Raw genomic sequence first — 25,051 nt, forward strand, 5'->3', positions numbered from 1 at the left:
TTGACCATCAATTAGTCTTGTTGATATAATATTACTGACGGATTTATCTGCCGGTAGATCCCTTTTTAACTTTTACCAACAAAAATTTTCACCAATAAAAGTAGGGATGACAACGGGACGAGTTAGGGTTGGATTTTTGGTCAATCTGACCTGACCCGAAATATTTATCATCCACCTGACTCCGATCCAACCTAAATTTTTAAAGTATAAAGCTGATCTGACTCGACTCGATAAAAAAATAAGGATTTAATTAAAAAACTAATAAATTTTTTAAGAACATCACATTATTATCATCGGGTCAGAGTTTTTCACCCTTCACCCGAACTGACCCGATCTAACCTTATCCCTTAAAACTTTGACCCGACCCAAAATATATATATATATATCATCCACCTGACTCCGATCCAACCTAAATTTTTAGAGTATAAATCTGATTTGACCCGACTCGATAAAAAAATAAGGAATATTTAATTAAAAAACTAATAAATTTTTTAAGAACATCACATTATTATCATCGGGTCAAAGTTTTTCACCCTTCACCCGAATTGACCCGACCTAACCTTATCTCTTAAAACTTCGACCTGACCTGATTTAAAAAAAAAACTCAACATTGTTAGGTCGGATCGGAACCCGTGGAATTCAAGTTAAATTGACATCCTTAAATAAAAGCAGTGTCAAGAGATTGTAATTGGATCTTTGCTAACGGTTCAGAATCGTCGCAATAGATTTCACATATATACTAAATGAATTTTTGTTGGTAAAATCTAAATAATTTTTTTGAATTTTCCCTTATTATCTTAGCATTTTATGATGATTTTAATGCTATAATAAATATTTTTTTCAAGTATTTCTAGTTACTTTTTCTTTTTACAAATGTTATTTCCAGAAATAAAAGTTTTTGAAATATTAAAATTTAATATAGTTCACAATTAAATTTTGATAAAAAGAAACAAAAAAAATCTTATATTAAAAATGCACAGTCAGAATGAATGAAGCTTAACATGTTTCGAGTAATTCAAACACGAGGCACTAATGAACGTTTCTACCTTCCACAACGAATACTTTAGTAACAGGTTTTTACTCATCACTGGTGATGTTCTTCTACCAAATCCAGGTTTAACATGTAGTAGCTTTGAATTTGTTTAACACCCTTTAAAAAATGAACCTTATATTTGTCGAAGGGGCTTTATTTTTCATCGTTCTTCATTAAAAGTTCAGAAGAAGACATTAATTAAAGAAATAAATGAAGAAGATTCAATAAATGGAGGAACATGAGAAGAAAGAAAATTAAAATACACTAAGAGTGGGTTGAAAATGGTGTGAAATATTAAATTAAGTTTTCCATCAATATGATTTAGACATGGTGCTTAAGATGTTCCAATACCGACAGATTTTTGAAACCCGTCGCTATAGATATAAGTTATACTAACAGGTTTCCATAATCCGTCATCAATACCAAAAGTGAAGGTGTGCTTAAGCTATACGGATTTAAAAATATGTCATTAAAGTACACCAAAACACTCCTAAATCCATCGATTAGATATAAGGTATACTAACGGATACACCATTTGACAGTACAGACTACTAATCGATAGTTTAATGTTGGTCGGTCTTTTACGCCACTATATGTATTTATGAGTATTGCCACCTTTTTGTTCAGTATTGATATCCGTATTTTCTGTTATTTTTCGATTTTGTTAACGAAGAAACCTTTATTTTTTTAATATAATCATTGATACATAATTTATCAACCAATCAAAATTAAGAGAAATTAAATTATTTTATAGCAAATAAATAATGACTTGAATCTTTAATTTTACTTGAAAGAGCACTAATCAAGTGATTTAGGTGGTAAAAATTGTTGTTATTCCTTGAGGTTCCTTCGGGTTCGAGCACTAAGAATACTAGAAGTGTGAGTATTTCAGTGTAAAATGATTGAGAGTTATCTTTAAACAAATACTGCTTTAAATAGATAATACCTTATAACGTATTAATGAAAAAAAAAGTTACTCGAAAGATTTATGGAATTAATCCATATCTGAATAAACGAGTATAAATTGTCAATCCCTAACCTGAGAAATGTTATACACATATATACGGAAAGTCAAGACGTGGCAGAAAATTAAGCCGAGAAAACATGGGGGGAAAAGGCAGCGACAGCTATGATTATAGTGCCTTCGGACATGGATACCATAATCCTCTCCTTTTCAATTTGTATATGCAAAATTGTATAGACGCTGACGTATATTTCCATATTATGATCCACGATTTGCCAAAAAAAACAAAAGAGAAGCACGGTTTATCCCCCATTTCTTAATATAACTTTCCCTTTAATTATGTATCAAGCATGGAAAAATATGAGAGATGGAACAAAATTTCCATTGGCTCTGTATGCGGAGGGGAGCCTGACCTTTAAGCTAAAGATCTGATAAACACTAAATTATGGATATTATTGCATTATGGATTTCCCCAACCCAGAAACAACAACCCCTTCTAGACCATGTTTCCTTTTGGCCATTAGACATTAATATTATTATCTCTTTAATTAATGGCCACTGGTTTACCTACTTCAACCTGTTGGAGAATTTAATGGGGACAGCAGCCCCTACATTGTTCAAGGAATTGACTTTAGGGTTGATGCTCTGATGGACTGGAAGCCATACAGGGCTGATGAGTTGTTTAGGGAGGGGACCCCACTAAAGGGGTTGTTGCTGACGTGGACAAAGTTCGTTTGCTTCAAGTTTTGTGTCAATGTATATTGCCAAGCCCGAGACACAAGAAGAAAGCAACTGAAAGCTACTTTAAATTTTCATTTTTTTGTTCGAGTGATGACACTGACAAGCATTTGTCTCATGCAAGTGCCCAGGTGTTGCAAGAAATCTCAATGACTTCACCTCTTTCATGCAGGTGGGGTTGAAGGCTTGGAGGTCTTTGCTTTTGCCTCCTTATATATATGGGAGATTTCCGTTGCTTCTTCTCACATTATATGGTTTTTTCTTTTTCTCGCCAAGTCTAGCTTGCTTTCTTTAAGTCTCTGAGGTGGTGATACGTGAAGAGAATTAAAGAAACAATGTTGGATGATTTCATGCCTTTAGTGGCCAATGTTCTACTGCAAGTAGGGTATGCGGGCATGAACATTACGTCAAAACTGGCCTTGGAATCTGGAATGAAACCCCTTGTTCTCGTTGCTTACCGTCAAATCTTTGCCACCCTCGCCATTGCTCCTTTGGCCTTTGTAGACACCCGTTTTTGACCGGACTTAAATAATATATTATTATTATTATTATTATTATTATAATTACTTATTATTATTATTATATTAATACTATTAATATTATTTTGCAGGCTCCACTACCCCACTATTATCTCAACTACACACCTACCCACCTACTCCACTACCACATGCATCAGGGAGCAAATGGCATGGATTTGGAGTGTTTGAAATTAGCTTTAAATAAGGGGGGAAACCAAAATCGAGGGGCGCATCAAAAAGAAAGAGAGAAAGAGGTGCTGTGGCCTCTCGGCCATAGCACGAAACCACCCAATCATATTTTCCCTTTGACTTCAACATTTCCAGGATCTTTTCTCTTCCTCCGAAACAAGCCAGCGTCAATTCCAAGCAATGCAAGCAGAAACTACAGGAATTACAAGGACGTAAAATTTATTAACATGAAGACAGGGATTGTGCATGGGTGTTTGTTTCCAGTGGATCCATGGACACCAAATATTGACTCACAAAGCATTGCCTCTCAACTCTTCGCAGTTTCTTTGTTTTCGTACATTGGGTTATTGTACTTCATCACCAAGTCTGAGTCTGCTCCCAAGCTCACACTTGTTGGATTCTACTTCTTGCTTGCCTTTGCGGGTGCCACCAGGGGAAATACATGTTCGGCATAATGATGTGGCGCATTTGGAAACAACGTTGTGCTCTAATCTTAATCAAGAGAGCTAGTCAACAATGGCGATCATCCAAAACGCACGAGCCTGGGCTACCTCCATCGCTGCTAGATCGTTGAACCATGACCCAGTATCGTGTCGGCAAAGGAGACGCAATACTTGGTGTCTTTCTTCCCCGGTGAGCTCAAGTTAAATTTTGATGGTGTTGTGAATCCAAGATCGAGGGAAGCTGCTGGTGGGAGCATTCTTCGGGACCATGACGGTTATTGACATCGGAGGTGGACTTGGAATCGATTACGACGGTTCGAAATTTGGGAATATCCGAGGATTACTCTTTCATTTGTGCGCAAATGGGTCTGATCTTGTTAATGCTCGTAAGGTTCTGGGTTCCCATGCAAAGTAGATTCCAGATGCTTGAATCTATGACCAAGTCTCCAAGGCCAACCCGGTCATTACGACCACCATACACACGAGCCCGTCGCACACGACCAAAAACAATGGCGAACGGCGACGCAATTTACTTACCGATGGAAGACTAACAAAGACTGCACGGCCAAGCGAAGAACTAAATAACGCTAAACGTGATGGTGACTAACTCCGACGACCCCGATATGCTACGGAAGATGGAGGTGCGGCGAGAATGAGAGAAGAGATAAAAGGAAATGGCACTACGTGGAAAGAAAAAGAAAAACAAAAGCATTCTGTTCAATGATACAAGGCTGGAGCAAGGGTTTGAGTGTTTTAAAAAAGAAAAGGGTAAACCAAAACAGAAATCCTTATATTTGCTAGAGTTTTCGAAAATGGACAAAGGTTTGCGTCTTTTGCATTTTTTTCCTTTTCATTTTGATTTATTATTTTATTATTTTCATTTTTTGTACGTTTTTTATTTATTTAATATATTTTTTTTCTAACATTTTCGACTCTTTTATAAGAATTTCAACCAATCAAAGGTAAGTAATTTGAATCGAGTTTTTTTTAATTTAAATTTAAATTTAAATTTTTTTTTCGCAATTAAAGACAACCGATAAATTAATTGGTACCGAAAGGGCGGTTCAAGGGTGCTAATCCTTCATTGACCATAACCGACTCCCGAACCCGACACGTCTCTGGTACAATGCAGATCAGGTAAGATGGTGTCCGACCCACCTAAATTCGTTTTAAAGTGGTCGGTGGCGACTCCAATCCATTCCCCTAAGTCGAAGCCCAATTCCGGGGCCCAACCGAAAGACGGTCGCGACAGCTTGGCGACTCCTCTGGGGACCAGGTAAGTGAGTCAGGCCGAAATTAATTTTTGGTTGTTTTTTTTTATGTGAAAATGTTAAATTTTAATTTTAATTTATTTATTCAATTCCAATTATTTATCTTTGATTATTTTGTTTCAAATAAATAGTTGTACTGATGTTTTTTAATGATTTCAGATTTTTTTCAAAATTGTCATCTCTAAGCTCTAAACCCGAGCTCCAAACCTGTTTTAAGTGGGGGTGAAAGCGACGCATTCGTGTGAATTTATTCACCGCATATGCCTAGCAAGTAGCCTTCGGGATTCATATACCTTATGTCTTCGTGTGAATTTATTCACCGTGCGGGTATAAGGGAATGTTTCCTCTCGAGTTTAACTTAGTCTACACAAGCCTGTGATGGGTTTAGGACTAAGGGTCTGGTAAGCCCAAGGGGGCACCAGCAAGGAGAACTCGGGTACCGTGTTTTAGAACCTAAACTGGGAGACTTTGAAGGAGTTAGAGCCTACCCCAAAACCTCATTTCAAACCCTAGGATGCTGGAATTATTTCCTGCTTTACTTTCTGTTCAAAGCATGTGAACTAGAAATTTATGCGGTTAGGACTTGTTCAAAATCAACATGCGGGATAGAGATCATGTCCGGGTAGGAATAATAAGCATGTGGGGTAGATATCATGTGGGGTAGGACTTTTCATTTTCATTTTTTTATTATCCTTATCTCACTAACTTTTTTTTCTCCTTTCATTTTCTGTTCTTTTGCATTTTTTGATCATTCGCATCATTAAAACGAGGTGTTGATCCACCAAAAATGTGTTTGTTAAACGTAAATAGTCTACATTAATGGACAAAGGGATTATAATACAAAAAGATAAAAAGCTCAGAAGCCCAACCGTGGTCAAAGAATACTCGGAGGCAAAGGGTGCAGGGGCAAGACGAGGAAAATGTTACTGACCCGGAGAGTCCTTTCGAAAACTACGAGATCAAGATGACGAAACCCTAGCTAAGCTGGAGCTCATTATTGATAAATTCAAGAAACAAGTCGACAAACTTTGGATGGAGGGCTCCAATGACACTTTCGTTTGGAACGAGCTCGGCATAGAGTGAAGGCTGGAGATGCAGTCATTCGAGACCTTTTTTGGGGCAAGTAACTCGTCACCCGCACAAGTTTAGCCAAAGAAGCTGGAACGGTTCGACAGGATATTCAACCGGTGAAGAAGCGGAAGACGAATCAACTTGCCAGAGGCTGTGCGGGATCTATACCATCAAAAAGTTTTTTGTCTCTTCAGACGTAACATTTTTGTACCCAATAAGGATTATTCAGAATAATAGGCACATTTTTCGGATCAATGCCTCGGACATTTCATGCTTCATGCATTTAAACATTTTGCATTTTGTTCATTTCTTTACATTCACATTAACTATCTTCACATGATTCATCAAAAAATGAGAACACTTCGACCCTATGACATATAAGGAGCTTTACCAACAGTTGTTCGACGCACATGTGGTGTCACCATATCCAGAGAAATCCATGAAGCCCCATACCCCAGGTAGTATGATGAGAACGCTCATTGCAGCGGAGTCCCAGGGCGCACTATCGAGAATTACTCCACAATCAAGAGAATCATACAGAAAATACGTAACAAGAATCGGATCGACTTCAACAACTTGGGGGCATCCAAGTGAGGAAGACCATTTCATCATTTGAGACATTTTGTTTGAATTTGTTTTTTCATTTTTTTCTCAAGTTTTTATAAGGACTTTTAAATAAATTTATGTTACTTTAATGATGACGAGCAATGAATCACATTTGTAAACTTGCAATTCTTTGAATATCATTTGAATTAAGAAACTCTGTGAATGGTTCAAAGTTTCGGATCTTTGACAAAGTAACATGTTTTAAAACAAGGACCTTGACCTTACCCAGAATATACCCTCAAACACCGTACCCTGCTCTTACAATTAACCAATACAACCTTTTCTTTTCATAAGGTGCGGACAACACGGGGCATCATTTGCATATGACAATTACTATGTTTTTTATTTAAGACATTCAATGACGATGAGAATCTTTACAAATGAAAGAGTCGGGTAGGTGAATCCGGTTTAGGTCAGTTGCTTGAAAATTGAACTCTAAAGATGAAATTTTTTACTTTCAACAACACCTAGACTATAACAGGTTCTTCTTAACAATCTTAAGAAATTAAATCTGTAAAGCTGAGCTATTCCACTAAGGCAATTGGTTATAGAGGAAACTCAAAAGCCCTGGCTTTATGAATAGATGTCATTCAAACCATGACATTGCTCGGACACTTGGCAATTCGGTGTTTGCTCCACTACTTTTGTCAGGCCGAAGACTTTGTGATGAGATGAACCCTTCAGTTAACTTGATAAAAATGATTATAATGATAAGTTGTCCCTCTAAAGCAATTGGTTAAGCGCCCCGGCTTTATGGATTCAGCTAGCCAGATAACGGCAAATTAAATCGAATTTATCTAAGCATGAAGTTTCGGTAAAATGGACTAAGGGAGTTAAGGAACACCTGTTATAGTCGACTACACACGAGCACTCAAGAATTTCATTTTTAGACCGATATTTTTCGCACTGCCTTTGTTGGAGGAGCCTACAAAGCTTGAACAAATGGAAGATTTCAGAGGACCGAAATAAAATGTCTAGTAATTGGTCATTCTAGTTGCGTCATTATGTCCGCACCCAAATGAAATGCCAAAGCATATTTCGATATTTAAAAAAAATGACATTTTGGGTTACCAAAACCTTGGAAAGGAGGCTAACCTAAAGCCAACTCATCCATTTGAACATTTGTCAAAGATTTGTAACTCTGAAAGCATTAAAAGAGCTCTTGATTCCTTTGATATTTTTTGAACTCACATTTACAATTTGATTCAATTGCGAACAATATTTTACAACATTTTTATCATGTCTCTCTCCTTAAAACAAGAAAAAGGAGAAAAACATTTTCAAGCAGAACAGTCTCAGATATGAAAGGTCTGTAAAGCCAAAGCTCAGGAAGCAAATGGGGCACGATCCATTCCAAGGACCTGATTGACAGACAAAGCACGAGACTCCATCCAGAAGATAACACATAATTCATTCATATTGCATGCATCTTAAACATACTTAGGTGCATCACATTCATCATTTTAGCATACACGTTTTTGCAGCTTTTAGAGTCAAGTTTTGACTTTAGGTTGAAGGATACTCGATTCTCAAGCGCCTTCAAAGAAGGATGGTGGTTGATTAACTCGGCAGTAAAAAGCTACACCTCAACCGACTTGACATCTTAGAACCAATTTCAGATAGGTTCGAGAACCAGTTCAAAACAAATCCAGTTCGACACAAACTCAACCATGAGCAGTATGTTTCTAGTTAACACTTTCAAGCCAGGTTTCAATTTCACAACGGAAGGGCCATCCGCGATTTCAACTCCACGACGGAGGATATCATGCCACTCGAGACAACACAAGTTCAACTTCACGAAGAAGGGACTACTGGTTGTCAAAAAAAAATAACTGCCCAATTTCAGAGCCAATTTCAACTTCACAGCGAAGGATATTGGACTCCAGACAACGCAAGTTCAACTTCACGACGAAGGGACCGCTGGTTGTCAACAAACAACTTCTCAATTTTAGAGCCAATTTCAACTTCACAACGAAGGATATTGGACTCCAGACAACGCAAGTTCAACTTCACGACGAAGGGACCGCTGGTTGTCAACAAACAACTTCTCAATTTCAGAGCCAATTTCAACTTCACAGCGAAGGATATTGGACTCCAGACAACGTATGTTCAACTTCACGACGAAGGGACCGCTGGTTGTCAACAAACAATTTCCCAATATCAGAGCCAATTTCAACTTCACAACGAAGGATATTGGACTCCAGACAACGTATGTTCAACTTCACAACGAAGGGACCGCTGGTTGTCAACAAACAATTTCCCAATATCAGAGCCAATTTCAACTTCACAACGAAGGATATTGGACTCTAGACAACGCAAGTTCAACTTCATGACGAAGGGACCGCTGGTTGTCAACAAACAACTTCTCAATTTCAGAGCCAATTTCAACTTCACAGCAAAGGATATTGGACTCCAGACAACGCAAGTTCAACTTCACGACGAAGGGACCGCTGGTTGTCAATAAACAATTTCCCAATTTCAGAGTCAATTTCAACTTCATAGCAAAGGATATTGAACTCAAGACAACGCAAGTTCAACTTCACGACGAAGGGACCGCTGGTTGTCAATAAACAACTTTCAACTTCACGACGAAGGATATCCAACTCGAGAAGGCTATCTGCCAAAGACCCCCGAGTTCGATTACGCTCAGCTCTAAGGCACATCATTTGCAGCATAACTTAAGTCGAGAAGGGTTATCTTCCAACCAAAGACCTTTGAGTTCGACTACGCTCAGCTCCAAGGTACATCATTTGCAACATAGCTCAAGGCAAGAAGGGCTATTTGCCAACCAAAGACCTTCGAGTTTGACTACGCTCAGCTCCGAGGCACATCATTTGCAGCATAGCTTAAGTTGAGAAGGGCTATCTGCCAACCAAAGACCTGATGAGTTCGATTTCATTCAGCTCGATGACAGCGATAAATTGCTTTCTGGAAGAATTTTCAAGCCGAAATCTTTAAACCGATAAGAATACAAAGGCCCAATTCCAGGAAGCTCAATCACATTTGAGAACACTAGACAAAAACTGGTTGTCTTTTTCGTCTTTGCCCTATTCTTGCTAACACAAGAATGTGCAAAGAGGGGCAGCTGTAGACACCCGTTTTTGACCAGACTTAAATAATATATTATATTATTATTATTATTATTATTATTATTATTATTATTATTATTATTATATTATTAATACTATTAATATTATTTTTGCAGGCTCCACTACCCCACTATTATCTCAACTACATACCTACCCACCTACTCCACTACCACATGCATCAGGGAGCAAATGGCATGGATTTGGAGTGTTTGAAATTAGCTTTAAATAAGGGGGGGAAACCAAAATCGAGGGGCGCATCAAAAAGAAAGAGAGAAAGAGGTGCTGTGGCCTCTCGGCCATAGCACGAAACCACCCAATCATATTTTCCCTTTGACTTCAACATTTCCAGGATCTTTTCTCTTCCTCCGAAACAAGCCAGCGTCAATTCCAAGCAATGCAAGCAGAAACTACAGGAATTACAAGGACGTAAAATTTATTAACATGAAGACAGGGATTGTGCATGGGTGTTTGTTTCCAGTGGATCCATGGACACCAAATATTGACTCACAAAGCATTGCCTCTCAACTCTTCGCAGTTTCTTTGTTTTCGTACATTGGGTTATTGTACTTCATCACCAAGTCTGAGTCTGCTCCCAAGCTCACACTTGTTGGATTCTACTTCTTTCTTGCCTTTGCGGGTGCCACCAGGGGAAATACATGTTCGGCATAATGATGTGGCGCATTTGGAAACAACGTTGTGCTCTAATCTTAATCAAGAGAGCTAGTCAACAATGGCGATCATCCAAAACGCACGAGCCTGGGCTACCTCCATCGCTGCTAGATCGTTGAACCACGACCCAGTATCGTGTCGGCAAAGGAGACGCAATACTTGGTGTCTTTCTTCCCCGGTGAGCTCAAGTTAAATTTTGATGGTGTTGTGAATCCAAGATCGAGGGAAGCTGCTAGTGGGAGCATTCTTCGGGACCATGACGGTTATTGACATCGGAGGTGGACTTGGAATCGATTACGACGGTTCGAAATTTGGGAATATCCGAGGATTACTCTTTCATTTGTGCGCAAATGGGTCTGATCTTGTTAATGCTCGTAAGGTTTTGGGTTCCCATGCAAAGTAGATTCCAGATGCTTGAATCTATGACCAAGTCTCCAAGGCCAACCCGGTCATTACGACCACCATACACACGAGCCCGTCGCACACGACCAAAAACAATGGCGAACGGCGGCGCAATTTACTTACCGATGGAAGACTAACAAAGACTGCACGGCCAAGCGAAGAACTAAATAACGCTAAACGTGATGGTGACTAACTCCGACGACCCCGATATGCTACGGAAGATGGAGGTGCGGCGAGAATGAGAGAAGAGATAAAAGGAAATGGCACTACGTGGAAAGAAAAAGAAAAACAAAAGCATTCTGTTCAATGATACAAGGCTGGAGCAAGGGTTTGTGTGTTTTAAAAAAGAAAAGGGTAAACCAAAACAAAAATCCTTATATTTGCTAGAGTTTTCGAAAATGGACAAAGGTTTGCGTCTTTTGCATTTTTTTCCTTTTCATTTTGATTTATTATTTTATTATTTTCATTTTTTGTACGTTTTTTATTTATTTAATATATTTTTTTTCTAACATTTTCGACTCTTTTATAAGAATTTCAACCAATCAAAGGTAAGTAATTTGAATCGAGTTTTTTTTTAATTTAAATTTAAATTTAAATTTTTTTTTCGCAATTAAAGACAACCGATAAATTAATTGGTACCGAAAGGGCGGTTCAAGGGTGCTAATCCTTCCTTGACCATAACCGACTCCCGAACCCGACACGTCTCTGGTACAATGCAGATCAGGTAAGATGGTGTCCGACCCACCTAAATTCGTTTTAAAGTGGTCGGTGGCGACTCCAATCCATTTCCCTAAGTCGAAGCCCAATTCCGGGGCCCAACCGAAAGACGGTCGCGACAGCCTTCTTCTTGGAGCGGTAAATTGTGTCTTAACTTATTCATCAAGAAACCATCTTTTCTTAGTTATGGGTTTTATCTGTTCTTTCTTGCACATTGCATGCTGAGGCTTTACTTTCTTGAAGAAGGGTTCGTTTTTTATTTTCGATTTTAACTTGTTAGATTAAGCTTTCTTGAAGTTTTCTCTCAAAAGACACCGATATACCGGCATGCAGTGGTGGTGCTGTTTTTTTTGTTTGGTTTCTAAGAAACATCAGGAAAAAAGAGAATAATTAAAGGATGTTTGAGGAAAAAAGGTTCTAATATATGAAGCCGTATGGTTTAAGTAACACAGGGAGCTCAGTTAATCGATTGCTTAAAATAGATTCTTTGATTTACAAGTTGCAACTGGTTTGAAAAAAGCAGATTTTACTCCATGCATGGCTGCCAAGTCATTTCGTCTTGTTGGCTTTTTCTCAGATATGGTGACGTTACAGCCATTTTGTGATTGTTGTGGGGAATTACCCTTGATTTTTTCACTCTTTTTTATGCAGAAAAACAAGACCCAAAATCACTATGCCTATTCTTTTCCAGATTTTCTTGTGTTCAGTGACAGGGTAAGTATATACTGTTTAGTGTTCTCTTTTGCATGTCATTAGGCATATGGCTAACTTCAAATTGAACATGGATCGATGGATGCAGGGCGACGGTGAACCAAATTTTTTATTTCGTCGGACTGAACTATACTACTGCAACGGTTGCATGTGCATTGAACAATGTACTCCCGGCAGCCACCTTTGTCCTCGCTGCTATTTTCAGGTCCCAATTGCCTTTTATGGCTTCTTCAGTATATGTATTAAGGGGGGTGTTTTAGCAATTGCTTTTGCCCGCGTAAATGCACTTTTTTGACACCAAAAGCAATAGTATACAGAGGGTTTCTGCCATTCAAAAACATCTTTTTCGGAAGTCCTTTAGGATCCAAACCAAGAAGCTTCTAACTGCTTTTTAGAAAGCATTCTTTTTTCCCCCACATCAGCAGGCCGTTGATGTGCTTTTCTCCTTACCTTTCTTCTCGTAAATTGTTGAATTTGACGTTTTACTAGACAAGAAGCCGTGGGAATAAAGAAGGCATCAGGGGTGGCCAAGGTATTAGGTACACTAATATGTGTAGGTGGAGCCATGCTGCTTTCTTTTTACCACGGACACATCGTCGGTATAGGCGAATCAAAGGTCCACTGGAACTATGCCGATAAAATGTCGAGCAACGACAGCTCCGGCACTATTGGATCGAACTCGTTCCTCGGTCCTTTCCTCGTCATGGCCAGCGCTATCGCTTGGGCCGTATGGTTTATACTCCAGGTAAAGCCGAACACCCACATGGTTCATCAAAATCTCTTCATTCAAATACAATAATCATAGGTTTAACATAATTTTCAGGGACAAACAAGCAAGAACTTCCCAGCTCCGTACACATGCACCACTATAATGTGCTTCATGGCCAGCATCGAGTGTACAATCATTGGCATATTTTCGGAACACAAACCATCAGCTTGGTCATTGAGCTCCCCCATGAGGCTTATAGCAGCTCTTTACGCGGTAAGAGATAGCCGATCGGGCTTGGATCGGACACATGTATATACATTATCTGCTAATTGAGCAGGAACAGACGATAATGTTTTCTTCTGGTTTATATCTTTCCAGGGAATCATATGCAATGCGGTAGCGTTTTGTGTCATGTCATGGTGCATACAGATAAGGGGTCCTCTCTATGTATCGGTGTTCAGCCCTTTGTTGCTTGTCATCGTGGCTATTCTGAGCTGGGTCCTGCTTCGTGAGAAATTATACGTTGGGACGTACGTTTTCGAACGCACCTATTAAACTTTTATTAATCTTAATCAGGTTTGATTAATCTGTAATGATGAAACAGTGTTATAGGGTCACTCTTGATCGTCGGTGGACTGTACGCTGTCCTGTGGGGAAAAGATAAAGAGATGAAACACATGAACGCCGGTGAAAAAGGAGGAGAAGGGAAGGTTGAAGTCACAAAAGCTGTTGGCGTAGACAATGACCTGGAGCTGCAGTTGCAGCCGCCGCTGAAAGGAAGCCAGCTCGGTGGTTGAGTAGGTGGTTGGCCGGAATCGGATTGTGAACTATCTATGAATGTAAAAACTGCTGACTCAGCAGGGTTGTTAAAGACTTCTTTGTATGTTTAGCTGTTAATAATCTTTTTCCTTTGAAAATAAGCTATTAGTAATCTATATTTAAGCTTCTCAAAAAGTTTATTAGTTGACCTTAATTTCTTAGGGAGAAAAATAGATAAAAAATCTGAAATTATATTAAACTCTAAGATTTTTTATGAATCAGTACTATTATTAGTATCCGTATTTTGACCAAATTTGGTTACTTTAAATAAGAAAAGATTTTTTTTTTTGAAAAAGGAATATGGTTGAAAAGTATATTTTTCAATTCAATTATAAAAAAATTAAAAAATTATTTTTAAAATTAAAATTGTAGTTTTAAAATTTATTTGTTATACTAGGTGTGTTAATGTTATAATATATTTTATATATTATAAAATTAAAAATTTTAAATATTATATTACTAATGTTATTTTAACATTAATATTAAGCTATCACCAAAACCTTGAAAAACAATGTTATATTTGTACAATTTTTATTTCTATTTTGTGAAGGATAATTTTTGAGGTTAAGAGAGGATATGAAACGACAGCGTTTGAATCTAATCTAAGGCAACGTTTAAGAAAAAAACCTAATCTGAAATCACCCCCGCCTCCAATTGCGTAATAAATAGCCGCAAGGCCTACATTTTTTGAACGTTAATTGGCTTCCAATTTTTGTTTCTCTATTCGTTTGTTTCTTCTCCCTGCAGTGGGCAGCCTGCGGTTGCTCACCAATGTATGAATCTTATCCCTGTTCTCTCATTTCTAGTATCTTGTTTCTGCGTTCTGATTTCCTTTGATTTTGTTTTAGATTTATATGTATTAATAAAAGGTCCGTGCTTTGATTTGTGTTGACGGGTCTTTCACTGTTTGTTGCAAGATCTGGATCTGGGCTTTCTTTGTTATGTTTATATTTCCACTTAGATCTTTCTTAATATGCTGCTGCTAATATTAGCTTCCATTTTGAAGCTATTCTTCTTTTTTGTACCTTGATCTGCTCATTCCATTCATTATGATACTATAATGTAGCTGGTTTCGATCTGTTTGTTTAGATTGACATTGCTTGTACAAGTTTATTCGCTCAAAGAAATTGTTTTCAACTTTATTCATCTCTTTCACTTTGTGCAATGACGTGCATTTCTAAGATGGAAAAAGTGGGGGTTTATTTTGTTATACGTAATTTTATAAATGTGATATTTGTTTCTTTTTCGATAGCAATGATTTGATGAATAAATTACGATTGACCTTATCATGTATTCTGATTGCCAACCAAGAAAAAAGGATGGGACTGTCTTTTGCTAAGTTGTTCAGTCGGCTTTTCGCCAAGAAAGAGATGCGAATTCTTATGGTGGGTCTTGATGCTGCTGGTAAGACTACCATCTTGTACAAGCTCAAGCTCGGCGAGATTGTAACTACCATTCCCACTATTGGTATGTCCCTTTGTCATTTTTTGGGTTCTCTTTATATATTTTTAATAATCTGACATTTAATATTGATGCTTATGGCTACCTTGTGCAGGGTTTAATGTGGAGACTGTAGAATATAAGAACATTAGCTTCACTGTTTGGGATGTTGGTGGTCAGGACAAGGTAATACGACATATACTTGAAAATTCGTGGAACAAAACCTTGAATGTTCAGACTTTTACAATTATTCTGTTTTCCAGGACCTATCCGAGTTTGTGGCTACACATGAAAGTTGTCCTCTTTCATCTTTGTCCACATTATGTTTTTTTGTTCTCTTCTTCACTGAATGAGGAAGGCTGTTCATTCTGTGGCAAATATTACACACCTATTTACCTTTATGCCTGCCTGTGTTCATAACAGTTTTGGTTTGTGGTCATTGATATGCTTACACTCATCATCATGCATGTTCCTTGTTATTAATGTGCTTATGGACGGTCTTGTGCTGATTAGATTGTTTTCCTTCAGCACATAACATATTCATAAGCTACATGTATGGCCGTTTTATGTTCTTTTGTTTTCCTCTTCACTGAATGAGGAACACTATCCATTTTGTGGCAAATATTACATACCTATTTACCTTTATGCCGTCTTCCTGTGTTCATAACAGTTTTGGTTTGTGGTCATTGATATGCTTACACACATCATCTTGCATGTTCTTTGTTATTAATGTGCTTATGGACGGTCCTGTGCTGATTAGATTGTTCTCCATCAGCACATAACATATTCATAAGCTACACGTATGGCCATATTATGTTTTTTGTTCTCCTCTTAACTGAATGAGGAAGACTATTCATTCTTTGGCAAATATTACATACCTGTTTACCTTTACACCTGTCTGTTTTCCATAGCAGTTTTGTTTGGTGGTCATTGATGTGCTTACACTCATCATCTTGTATGTTCCTTGTTCTTAATGTGCTTATGGACGGTCCTGTGCTGATTAGATTGTTCTCCGTCAGCACATAACATATTCATAAGCTACATATATGGCCATATCCCATATTTTTTTTGTTCTCCTCCACTGAATGAGGAAGATCATTCATTCTTTGGCAAAAATTCCATACCTATTTATACCTGTCTGTTTCCATAGCAGTTTTGTTTGGTGGTCATTAATATGCTTACACTCTTTCTCTGATTGAATGTTCCTATATCAACACAACTGAACCATTTTATATTTTGATTTAACGGGTATATAGGGCAATGATTCTATTTGGTTTCTCGATTTTAATCAATGCCATAGGGCTGCTGTTAGCTGAATTCTTATCCTAAAGTCTAATGGTTGTAGACTTACCAAATACATCGATTTATTGTTACCTTGTCTTTTGAATTTTTTTCCTTTGGATTATACAAGGAAAGGCTATCCACGGTATAATTTTGTTTCCCATTTATTTGAATGAATGGTTGAATATATTGAGTTTGATAGCATGCAATGATCTGAATGCTTTTTTGTGCACTTTCAGATCCGACCTTTGTGGAGGCACTACTTCCAAAATACACAGGGGCTAATCTTCGTTGTCGATAGCAATGATCGTGACCGTGTTGTTGAGGCCAGGGATGAGCTTCATCGTATGCTGAATGAGGTACTAATTTGCTCTATTCGTGTGGTTGACATGGATATTATCCAACTATGTTCACTTCCAATTACCTTCTAACCTTCTGACACATGGATATTACTATGTGTTGGGATTTTAACTGAAAGAAATTATGAGGCTGTAGTTTATGTTGGCTGTTTTGTTATTTTATACACATGCGATTACTTTTTCAATCATTATGTTAGCTGTCATATGTGTAGGATGAGCTGAGGGATGCTGTGCTGCTTGTGTTTGCTAACAAGCAAGATCTACCAAACGCTATGAATGCTGCTGAGATTACTGATAAGCTTGGCCTCCACTCCCTCCGTCAGCGCCACTGGTAGCGTATCATTGACTGTTTGTTTATACACAATTTATTAGGTCAGATTTGTAATCATTCATTCTTGTGCTTCTCTCACAGGTATATCCAGAGTACATGTGCAACCTCGGGCGAAGGGCTGTACGAGGGACTTGACTGGCTCTCCAACAACATAGCTAACAAGGTAGGATGAGGCTCACAACTAACATATGGCAATCCATTTTGGATGTTGTTCTCTTGTAACTTATTTCCTTCTATCTTATTTCATAGAGTTGAGGATCGGTTGAACGTTCAGTCATCTCTCAGGCAGACTCGATGTTATTTTCTGTTTCCTTGAAGCTCTACAGGAAATGTCTCCTATTGTGTTATATTTTCCCCTTAGCTGGAAACTGGGCATTTGGCCTGCCTTGTAGATTGATTTCTCATGTAATCAACCTATGTTTACTATACTCGATTACCAATGAAGTTTCTGATTAACAATTTTAGATGTTTTAGTACATGAATCATAGTAAAATGGGCACAAAAATGTACAGAAATATTTGTTTATATCAACTTCCAAAACGTTTACAAAATAAAACCAAAGGAAACAAGGTTCCTGCAATTACAATCTGTCCATTTCAAAAATTAAAGAAACCAATGTTCAGGGTGATAGATTGTAGTTCTTTTATCAACTCAATGACGTAATAGAAAATTTGGCTATTCCTATTATAGTCGGTGGAGATTTTAATATTGTCAGAGTGGAAACAGAAAGAACTGGGGTATATGGTAACTCGGCTACAATGCATCTTTTTGAGGATTTCATCTCAAGATGGGATTTGATTGATGTCCCAATTTTGGGGAGTATATTTACGTGGTTCAGGCCTCAGGGGTGGAAAGAATATGGCAGTGAGTAGGGATGGCAACGGGCTGGGTATTGGTCCCCCGTCCCCGTCCCCGTTTAAAAAATCGGTACTCGTCCCCGTTTAAAAAACTACGGGGATTTAAACGGGGATCTACGTCGGGTAATCGGAGAAAACCGCGGGGAAACGGGTATCCCCATTTAGCATAAACGGGTATTGGGCCGGGTATTGGGTCGGGTATTGGGTCGGTATTGGGCCGGGAATCGGGCCGGGTATATATATATATATTTAAATTAAATATATATTTTTTATTTAAATTAAATTTATTAATATATATATATATATATATATAAATAATTATTTTTAATATTTATCGGGTCGGGTATCGGGGCGGGTAATCGGGGCGGGGATTACCAAACCCGTCCCCGTCCCCGTTTAAAATAAATGAGTTTTCCCCGTCCCCGTTTATCATCCCCGAACCCAACCCGTTTAATTCGGTTTTCGGTTTTCGGTTTTCCCCGTCGGATTCGGATTTTTTTGCCATCCCTAACAGTGAGCAGGTTGGACAAAAATTTAATTTAACGGATATCGAATGTAAGTTCCCTCATCTTATGCAATTTATCCTCCCCAGAGAATATAAGAAAAAGCATCCGACTTTCAAGTGGTTCAACCACTGGGGCAGAGGACTTTGAATTCTTTGAAATAGTCAAAAAATTATGTGAATCTAACCAGTGCAATGGCGTCGATCATATTCTAATGGTGGTAAAGATTACGACCAATGAGTGGGCGATGTCAATTCACGAGAATGATCTTGAATCCATTCAAGAGATTGAAGAAAAGATTGATGCATTAGAAAATATTTGTTTATCTAATGGGAACAATGGTGTAATCCAATCTGAATTGGCTGTTTTGAAGGCAAAGTTGTCGGCGGTTTTGAGGCGGGAAGAACGTGAGTGGCTGCAAAAATCTAGATTACGGTAGTTCAAAGATGGTGATAAAAACACCAAGTTTTTCCATCTAATATTCGCGTCAAGAGGAAGAATGAATCAGATTTCGAAGCTCAAGGTCGACAACTCGGTGCTAAAAAACCAGAAAGGTATCCAACAAGCCTTTGTTAATTACTTCCAAAATGGTTATAATAATGTGAAGACATTACTTGTTAGGAGGTTTGATGTTCCCCTCAAGATATTAAGTGCTACATCAAGAAGGTTTATTGAATATCCTTTTTCTAAGAGCGAGGTATGGTTCACCATTAAGTCGTCGGATGGATCGAGAGCGCCTGGACTGGATGGGTTCAATTTGGACTTCTTTAAGAAGTTTTAGAAGTTCATTAAAGGAGACATTATGAAATTCTTGGATGATCTCTATTGGGGTACGGTCGACGATTTTTAATTCAATCAATCCTTTATCTCTCTTATCCCGAAGAAGATTGGTACAGATTGTCCGGAGGATTTTAGACTGATTTCCCTAGTGAGACCTCTGTACAAGATTGTGACACGCGTTTTTTTCAAAATGATGGCTAGTTGTCTTAACTAAGTCTTTGGAGAAAATCAGTTCGCATTCATTGCTGGAAAGCAGGTTGCAAATTGTGCTCTACTTGTGAATGAAGTCATAGATGATATGTTAAAGAACAAAAGGAAGCAATCATGTTCAAGGCAGATTTTAGTAAAGCGTGTGATACCGTGGATTGGCATTTTCTGAATCTAATTTTAAATAAAATGGATTTTGGTAGAAGATGGAGGAAATGAGTAAGAATTTGCATTTCATCCCCTTCAATTGCAGTGTTGGTAAACAGATGTCCATCGAATAACTTTTCCATTTACAGAGGTTTAAGGCAAGGATGTCCACTTTCGCTGTTAGTCTTTAATATCGTGGGTGAGACACTTAGTGGATTGTTGAATTAAGTGGTAGAGGCTGTTTTTTTAATGGTGTTGGCGTGGGGGTTGGAAGATTAGTTCAGTCTCATATCCAATTTGCATGCAACTTGCTTATTTTTTCGAAATCAAATCTTACGATGATTAAAAAATCTAAAATGAATTCTTAAAATCTTTGAAGTAGTTGCCGGGTTGAAGCTAAATGTTAAGAAGACTACGCTTTTCGATGTCAATATGGAAGAAAATAGAATTAAAAGGTGGGTTGATGACATTCACTGTGGTTGGACAGTGCTCCCTACTATATATTTGGGTCTCCCGCTAGGTCACAAACGAAATTCCATGGCTTTATGGAAACCAATTATGAATAAAGTTAGGACTCGATTAGATAGCTAGAAAGGAAAACTTCTATCATTTGGAGGTAGAATTACTTTGATTAGATCGGTATTGGCCAATTTACCAGTGTATTTTATCTCTTTATTTCCTATTCCAGTTTCGGTAGCCAATAAGTTAAATAAGTGTACAACGAACTTTTTCTAGGGAGCTAAGCCAGGCAGAGTCATTCATTGGATTAAGTGGGATAATATTTACGGGCTTAAGTCGTATGGGGGTTTGGGTATATTCGATGTTAAAACTAGGAATCGAACTATGTTAAATAAATGGATTTGGCATTATAGTGAGGAAGATAATAGCTTATGGAAAAAGGTAGTGGTTGCAAATAGGGATGGCAACGGGCCGGGTTCGGGCCGGGTATTGGTCCCCCCGTCCCCGTCCCCGTTTAAAAAACCGGTACCCGTCCCCATTTAAAAAACTACGGGGATTTAAACGGGGATCCCCGTCGGGTAATCGGGGAAAACCGCGGGGAAACGGGTATCCCCGTTTAGTATAAACGGGTATTGGGCCGGGTATTGGGTCGGTATTGGGCCGGGAATCGGGCCGGGTATATATATATATATTTAAATTAAATATATATTTTTATTTAAATTAAATTTATTAATATTATATATATATATATATATATATAAATAATTATTTTTAATATTTATCGGGTCGGGTATCGGGGCGGGTAATCGGGGTGGGTAATCAGGTAATCGGGGCGGGGATTACCAAACCCGTCCCTGTCCCCGTCCCCGTTTAAAATAAATGGGTTTTCCCCGTCCCCGTCCCCGTTTATCATCCTCGAACCCGACCCGTTTAATTCGGTTTTCAGTTTTTCCCGTCGGGTTCGGGTTTTTTTGCCATCCCTAGTTGCAAAGTATGATTACGATCCGGATTTGATTCTCCCAAAAGTAGCCAACGCTCGAAACTTCTCTTGGATATGGCGTAATATCATTGCTTCGTCATCTTCAAATGGGGTTGAGTTTGCTTCAGATTTGAGATGTGTGATTGCCAAACACAACAAAATAAAAATTTTGTTTGATCATTGGACTAAAGTGGTCTCTTTAAAAAACTCATTTCCTAGAATTTTTGGGATTGTTATTCATAAATCTGGCAAGGTTAGAGAATTCGGTCATTGGAATTTCGGAGTCTGAGAATGGAAGATTGAGTTAAGGAGAACACTTTTTGATTGGGATATGGTTTTATGGAATAATTTTCTTCAGGTGTTAAATAGAGTTGTCAATTCTGCCCAGGATGTGGATAGAATAAAATGGCTTGGCGCTTTTGATGGGGTTTACAAGCCCAAAATTTATTGTTCGCTGGTAGCTTGTGCTGGTATGGCGGAGGACCTAGGCCTGTAAATTAATTGAACGTTCAGCAAACCGTTCATGAATCGTGCGGTGGGAAGTTCGTTTATGTATTAAATGAACGAATATAAACAAGATTTTGCGTTCGTTTAATTAAATGAACGAACATGAATAAAGGGCTCGTTCGTTCATTTACGTTCGATTATATGTTCGTTCATTTATGATCGTTTATTTATGTTCGAACAGAGGGCAAGTTGAATATGTTACGAAGATTATTGAAGTTGTTTGGATTTCAAGAAGATTGTTTTGTTGAACAAATTAACTTTAAGACTTTATTATGTTCATATAATTTATTTATGATTTATGTATGTTTATTAATGAATTTTAAGTTGTTATTCTTGTTGTTTACTTTTTTTTACATTCCTTTGTTGTGTTCGAATAATTTTTTTTTTGTGTTTGCGTTGTTCGTTTATGTTCGTTTATTGTGTTCGTTTATGTTCGTTCATTCGTGTTTGTTTATTTATTAAATGAACGAACATGAACAAGCTATATTCCTTAATGAACGAACATGAACAAAAAAAAATTTCGTTTATGTTCGTTCGTTTATTTATTAAATAAACAAACATGAACATACCTCCGTTCGTGTGCGTTCGGTTCATTTACAGGCCTAGGAGGACCCTCTTTGGAAAATAGTATGGTCAAAATATGCTCATCCTAAAGTTGATGCTTTTGTGTGGAAAGCTATACATCAAAGATTTCCAGTGTTGGAAAAGCGTGGAGTTTCATATAAGGATAATTCCCTTTGTGTATCGTGTAAAAGAGAACATGAATTGATCAATCATGTTTTGTGTCATTGTGACATTGTATGGCAAGTGTGTCAGCATTGATGCAGTGTATGAAAGACTAAAATTGTATTTCCCATGAACGTTAAAGCGTTGCTTGAGGTGTGGTGCAGTCAAAAGGTAAGATGGAAGCTTCGTTTCTTATGGAATTTGGGGTTCTTTGGTCTTATTTGGAATATTTGGATTCGCAGAAATAATGCCAAATTTAATGGGTGTTTATTGTTGATGGAAAAAATGTTTGATATAGTGTTGTTTAAAATTGAGGTTTGGGCTAATAGCTTATGGCCGATGTTGATTTCATCTGTTCAAGATTTTGTTAGATCCCTAAATCCGTTATCTTAGGTGTTAGATGAAGGTGGTTCTTGGATCAAGTAGATTTTCCATGCAACATTTCGGTGGTTGCCTGGATCGTTTCGATTTTGTTGGCTTAGGTTTTTCACTTGGAGTTAGAAGTTTGCTCGTTCCCCTTCGCTACTGATGTTCTGATCTTGTTTCAGCTGTTAATTTCTATTTTCCTTTCATTTTTTGTTTTGTTTTAATGCTTCTAAATGTAGGATATAAGCTTGGTGGGGAGGGGTTCATGTGCTCTCTGTTGTTGTACTAATTATTTTCATTTGTTTTTCCTTGTGAAGTTCGATTCTAACCCACTCCAAAGTGCACTCTTATTCCTCTATTTAAGTTTAAGAAAGTTTTTTAATGAGAGATTAGAATGTAATACTTTGTATTCAATTCCAATATATACAAAGTGCCCTTTTAAAAAAACCATAATTTCATGAAAATTAAAGCTAACAACCAACAACGGGGAAAACCCATGCAAATGATACACGTGGACTTCCTCAACACACGTATGGGTACTGTTCAACGTGGAAAATATTTGGTGGATATGGGTGGTGTGGGGTCCGCTGCAGCATCGCCACGTAATCGGTCCACGAATCCAGATGGCAATATTAGAGGCGTTCGGTTTGATTTTATATATAAGTATTTTTTTTAGTGGCAAGTGGGAGGAATATGGTGACGTAGGGGGTCCACTTGCGTGTCGACCGTGAAGGGGATTATCGGGTGCCATGCGTCGGCAGGGAGTTGAAGCCACGTGGTGAAATGGTTAGTGCTTGTTTGAAACAACGGTCCAATCGGAGCCGTTGAAATTCTTGGCCCTCGATTAATTTCGTAAATCTTTCTAGTTAAGTTAGTTAGTCCAAACCAAACATGCAATTACACCGAGATAGTGAAGTGGGTTTGGCCCAACCGACCAATCTTTTTCACTTGACGTTTTGTTTTACTTCCAGATTTGGAATGGGAATATACCATAAGATCGTTTTAATAAAGTAATTTTACATTTATAAAGAAAGAAATATTAAAGGATGGATGGAACTAGAAGGGTGAAGGTGGCATTGATTAGAGAATATAGAATAGTTAATTGTCGATACGGAGTTAGTTATTTGGTGGTCTAAATGTGAATACTCCATCCCTACTTCCACATACTCGACCTAGAATAATACTATATCTTTTTTCATTATGTTTAAGGAAAATGGTTGTAAGACTACTTTCTTTACAGTTTTTTTAATTAAATCACTATCTAACTAAATAAGAATAATTTTTAATATTTATATAAAGTCAGGTCATATATAAATGTTTTTATCTCAAAATTCAGGTCAAGTTTTGAATCCAATGAGATCTCTCTAAAATTATGTATGGGTTAAGATGATATGTTTTTCTGATTGAATTGGACTGATTAAAATTTTTACCGACTTAACTCGTTGCCATCCATAATGATATCAGTACAATGCGGTTTTTCTACAAGTACGAGTCTAACTCAGTGATAATATAATTTGATTTGCTTTTAAATCTAAAAATAATTTAATTATTTGAAACTCGAATCGAACATCAAATCCTATCTCTTAATCTGATCAATCTTTTTTTAAATCTTGATTTGATCCGTAATATAAATTTTATAAATCAAATAAGGTTTTTTTAAAACAAATTCTTAAATAAACCATGGTAGGATTTGAGGTTAATCTGGTCCAATATATCAAGTAGGTAAAAAAGTTGGTTCATTAAGTCATCTTTAAATTTATTTTGGGATCTATCACATTTGTTATAGTGATTTGAAACTCGTCACGTTGACATGATAAGTCTCATCTAATAAAATATTTTTTTATTGAAACTTGTCATCTCGACATGACAAATTCTAATAAAACAATTATATTTTTTTAGAGCTCGTTACATCAACTTCATGAGTTTAAATAAAAAAAAATTATTTTGATAAACTCATAATGTGGGCATGATAAGTTAATCATGCACATTAATATTTACCGTAAATCACAAATTAAAATTTGTATTGACTTAATAGGCTAATTTTTTTACCCGCTTGATTTATTGAGCTAATTTTACTTATGATTTGATGTTTTTGGGCCCAATACCCAAGTGAGTAAATTAATTGGCCCAATAGACTATGCCCGAATTTATTTTGCAATA

At 37.5% G+C, this 25,051-nt stretch overlaps 2 protein-coding genes and 1 long non-coding RNA gene across 7 annotated transcripts; 2 read left to right on the forward strand and 1 right to left on the reverse strand.

The window, feature by feature from the left end:
- Positions 1–4,086: 4,086 nt before the first annotated feature.
- Positions 4,087–17,766, forward strand: LOC120193641 (ADP-ribosylation factor 2-B-like). 5 transcript variants are annotated; one of them, XM_039196101.1, is made up of 7 exons: positions 4,087–4,099; positions 4,329–4,336; positions 15,261–15,416; positions 15,505–15,575; positions 16,910–17,029; positions 17,242–17,360; positions 17,442–17,532. In XM_039196101.1, exons 3-7 carry the CDS (start codon positions 15,269–15,271, stop codon positions 17,530–17,532), a joined length of 549 nt encoding a protein of 182 aa, XP_039052032.1. In that variant the 5' UTR covers positions 4,087–4,099; positions 4,329–4,336; positions 15,261–15,268. The 5 variants fall into 5 exon arrangements, with proteins under 5 accessions (XP_039052032.1, XP_039052018.1, XP_039052038.1 ...); XM_039196087.1 differs by lacking the exons at positions 4,087–4,099; positions 4,329–4,336 and adding exons at positions 10,781–10,793; positions 11,023–11,030; XM_039196107.1 differs by lacking the exons at positions 4,087–4,099; positions 4,329–4,336 and adding exons at positions 14,642–14,722; positions 17,610–17,766 and having other exon boundaries at positions 15,256–15,416; positions 17,442–17,523.
- LOC120193172 (WAT1-related protein At1g09380-like) lies at positions 12,348–13,927 on the forward strand. The gene is made up of 6 exons (XM_039195751.1): positions 12,348–12,424; positions 12,510–12,626; positions 12,911–13,166; positions 13,245–13,403; positions 13,509–13,660; positions 13,735–13,927. The coding sequence occupies exons 1-6, from the start codon at positions 12,384–12,386 to the stop codon at positions 13,925–13,927; spliced, it is 918 nt and encodes a 305-aa protein (XP_039051682.1). The 5' UTR covers positions 12,348–12,383.
- LOC120193677 lies at positions 16,096–16,582 on the reverse strand. The gene is made up of 2 exons (XR_005522876.1): positions 16,524–16,582; positions 16,096–16,287 (listed from the first exon to the last, which is right to left on the reverse strand). It is a non-coding gene; the product is annotated as an uncharacterized LOC120193677 (long non-coding RNA).
- Positions 17,767–25,051: the final 7,285 nt, after the last annotated feature.

This window comes from Hibiscus syriacus, unplaced genomic scaffold, assembly GCF_006381635.1.
Source record: "Hibiscus syriacus cultivar Baekdansim isolate YM2019G1 unplaced genomic scaffold, ASM638163v2 tig00004355_pilon, whole genome shotgun sequence".
In the NCBI taxonomy this organism is placed as follows: Eukaryota; Viridiplantae; Streptophyta; class Magnoliopsida; order Malvales; family Malvaceae; genus Hibiscus; species Hibiscus syriacus.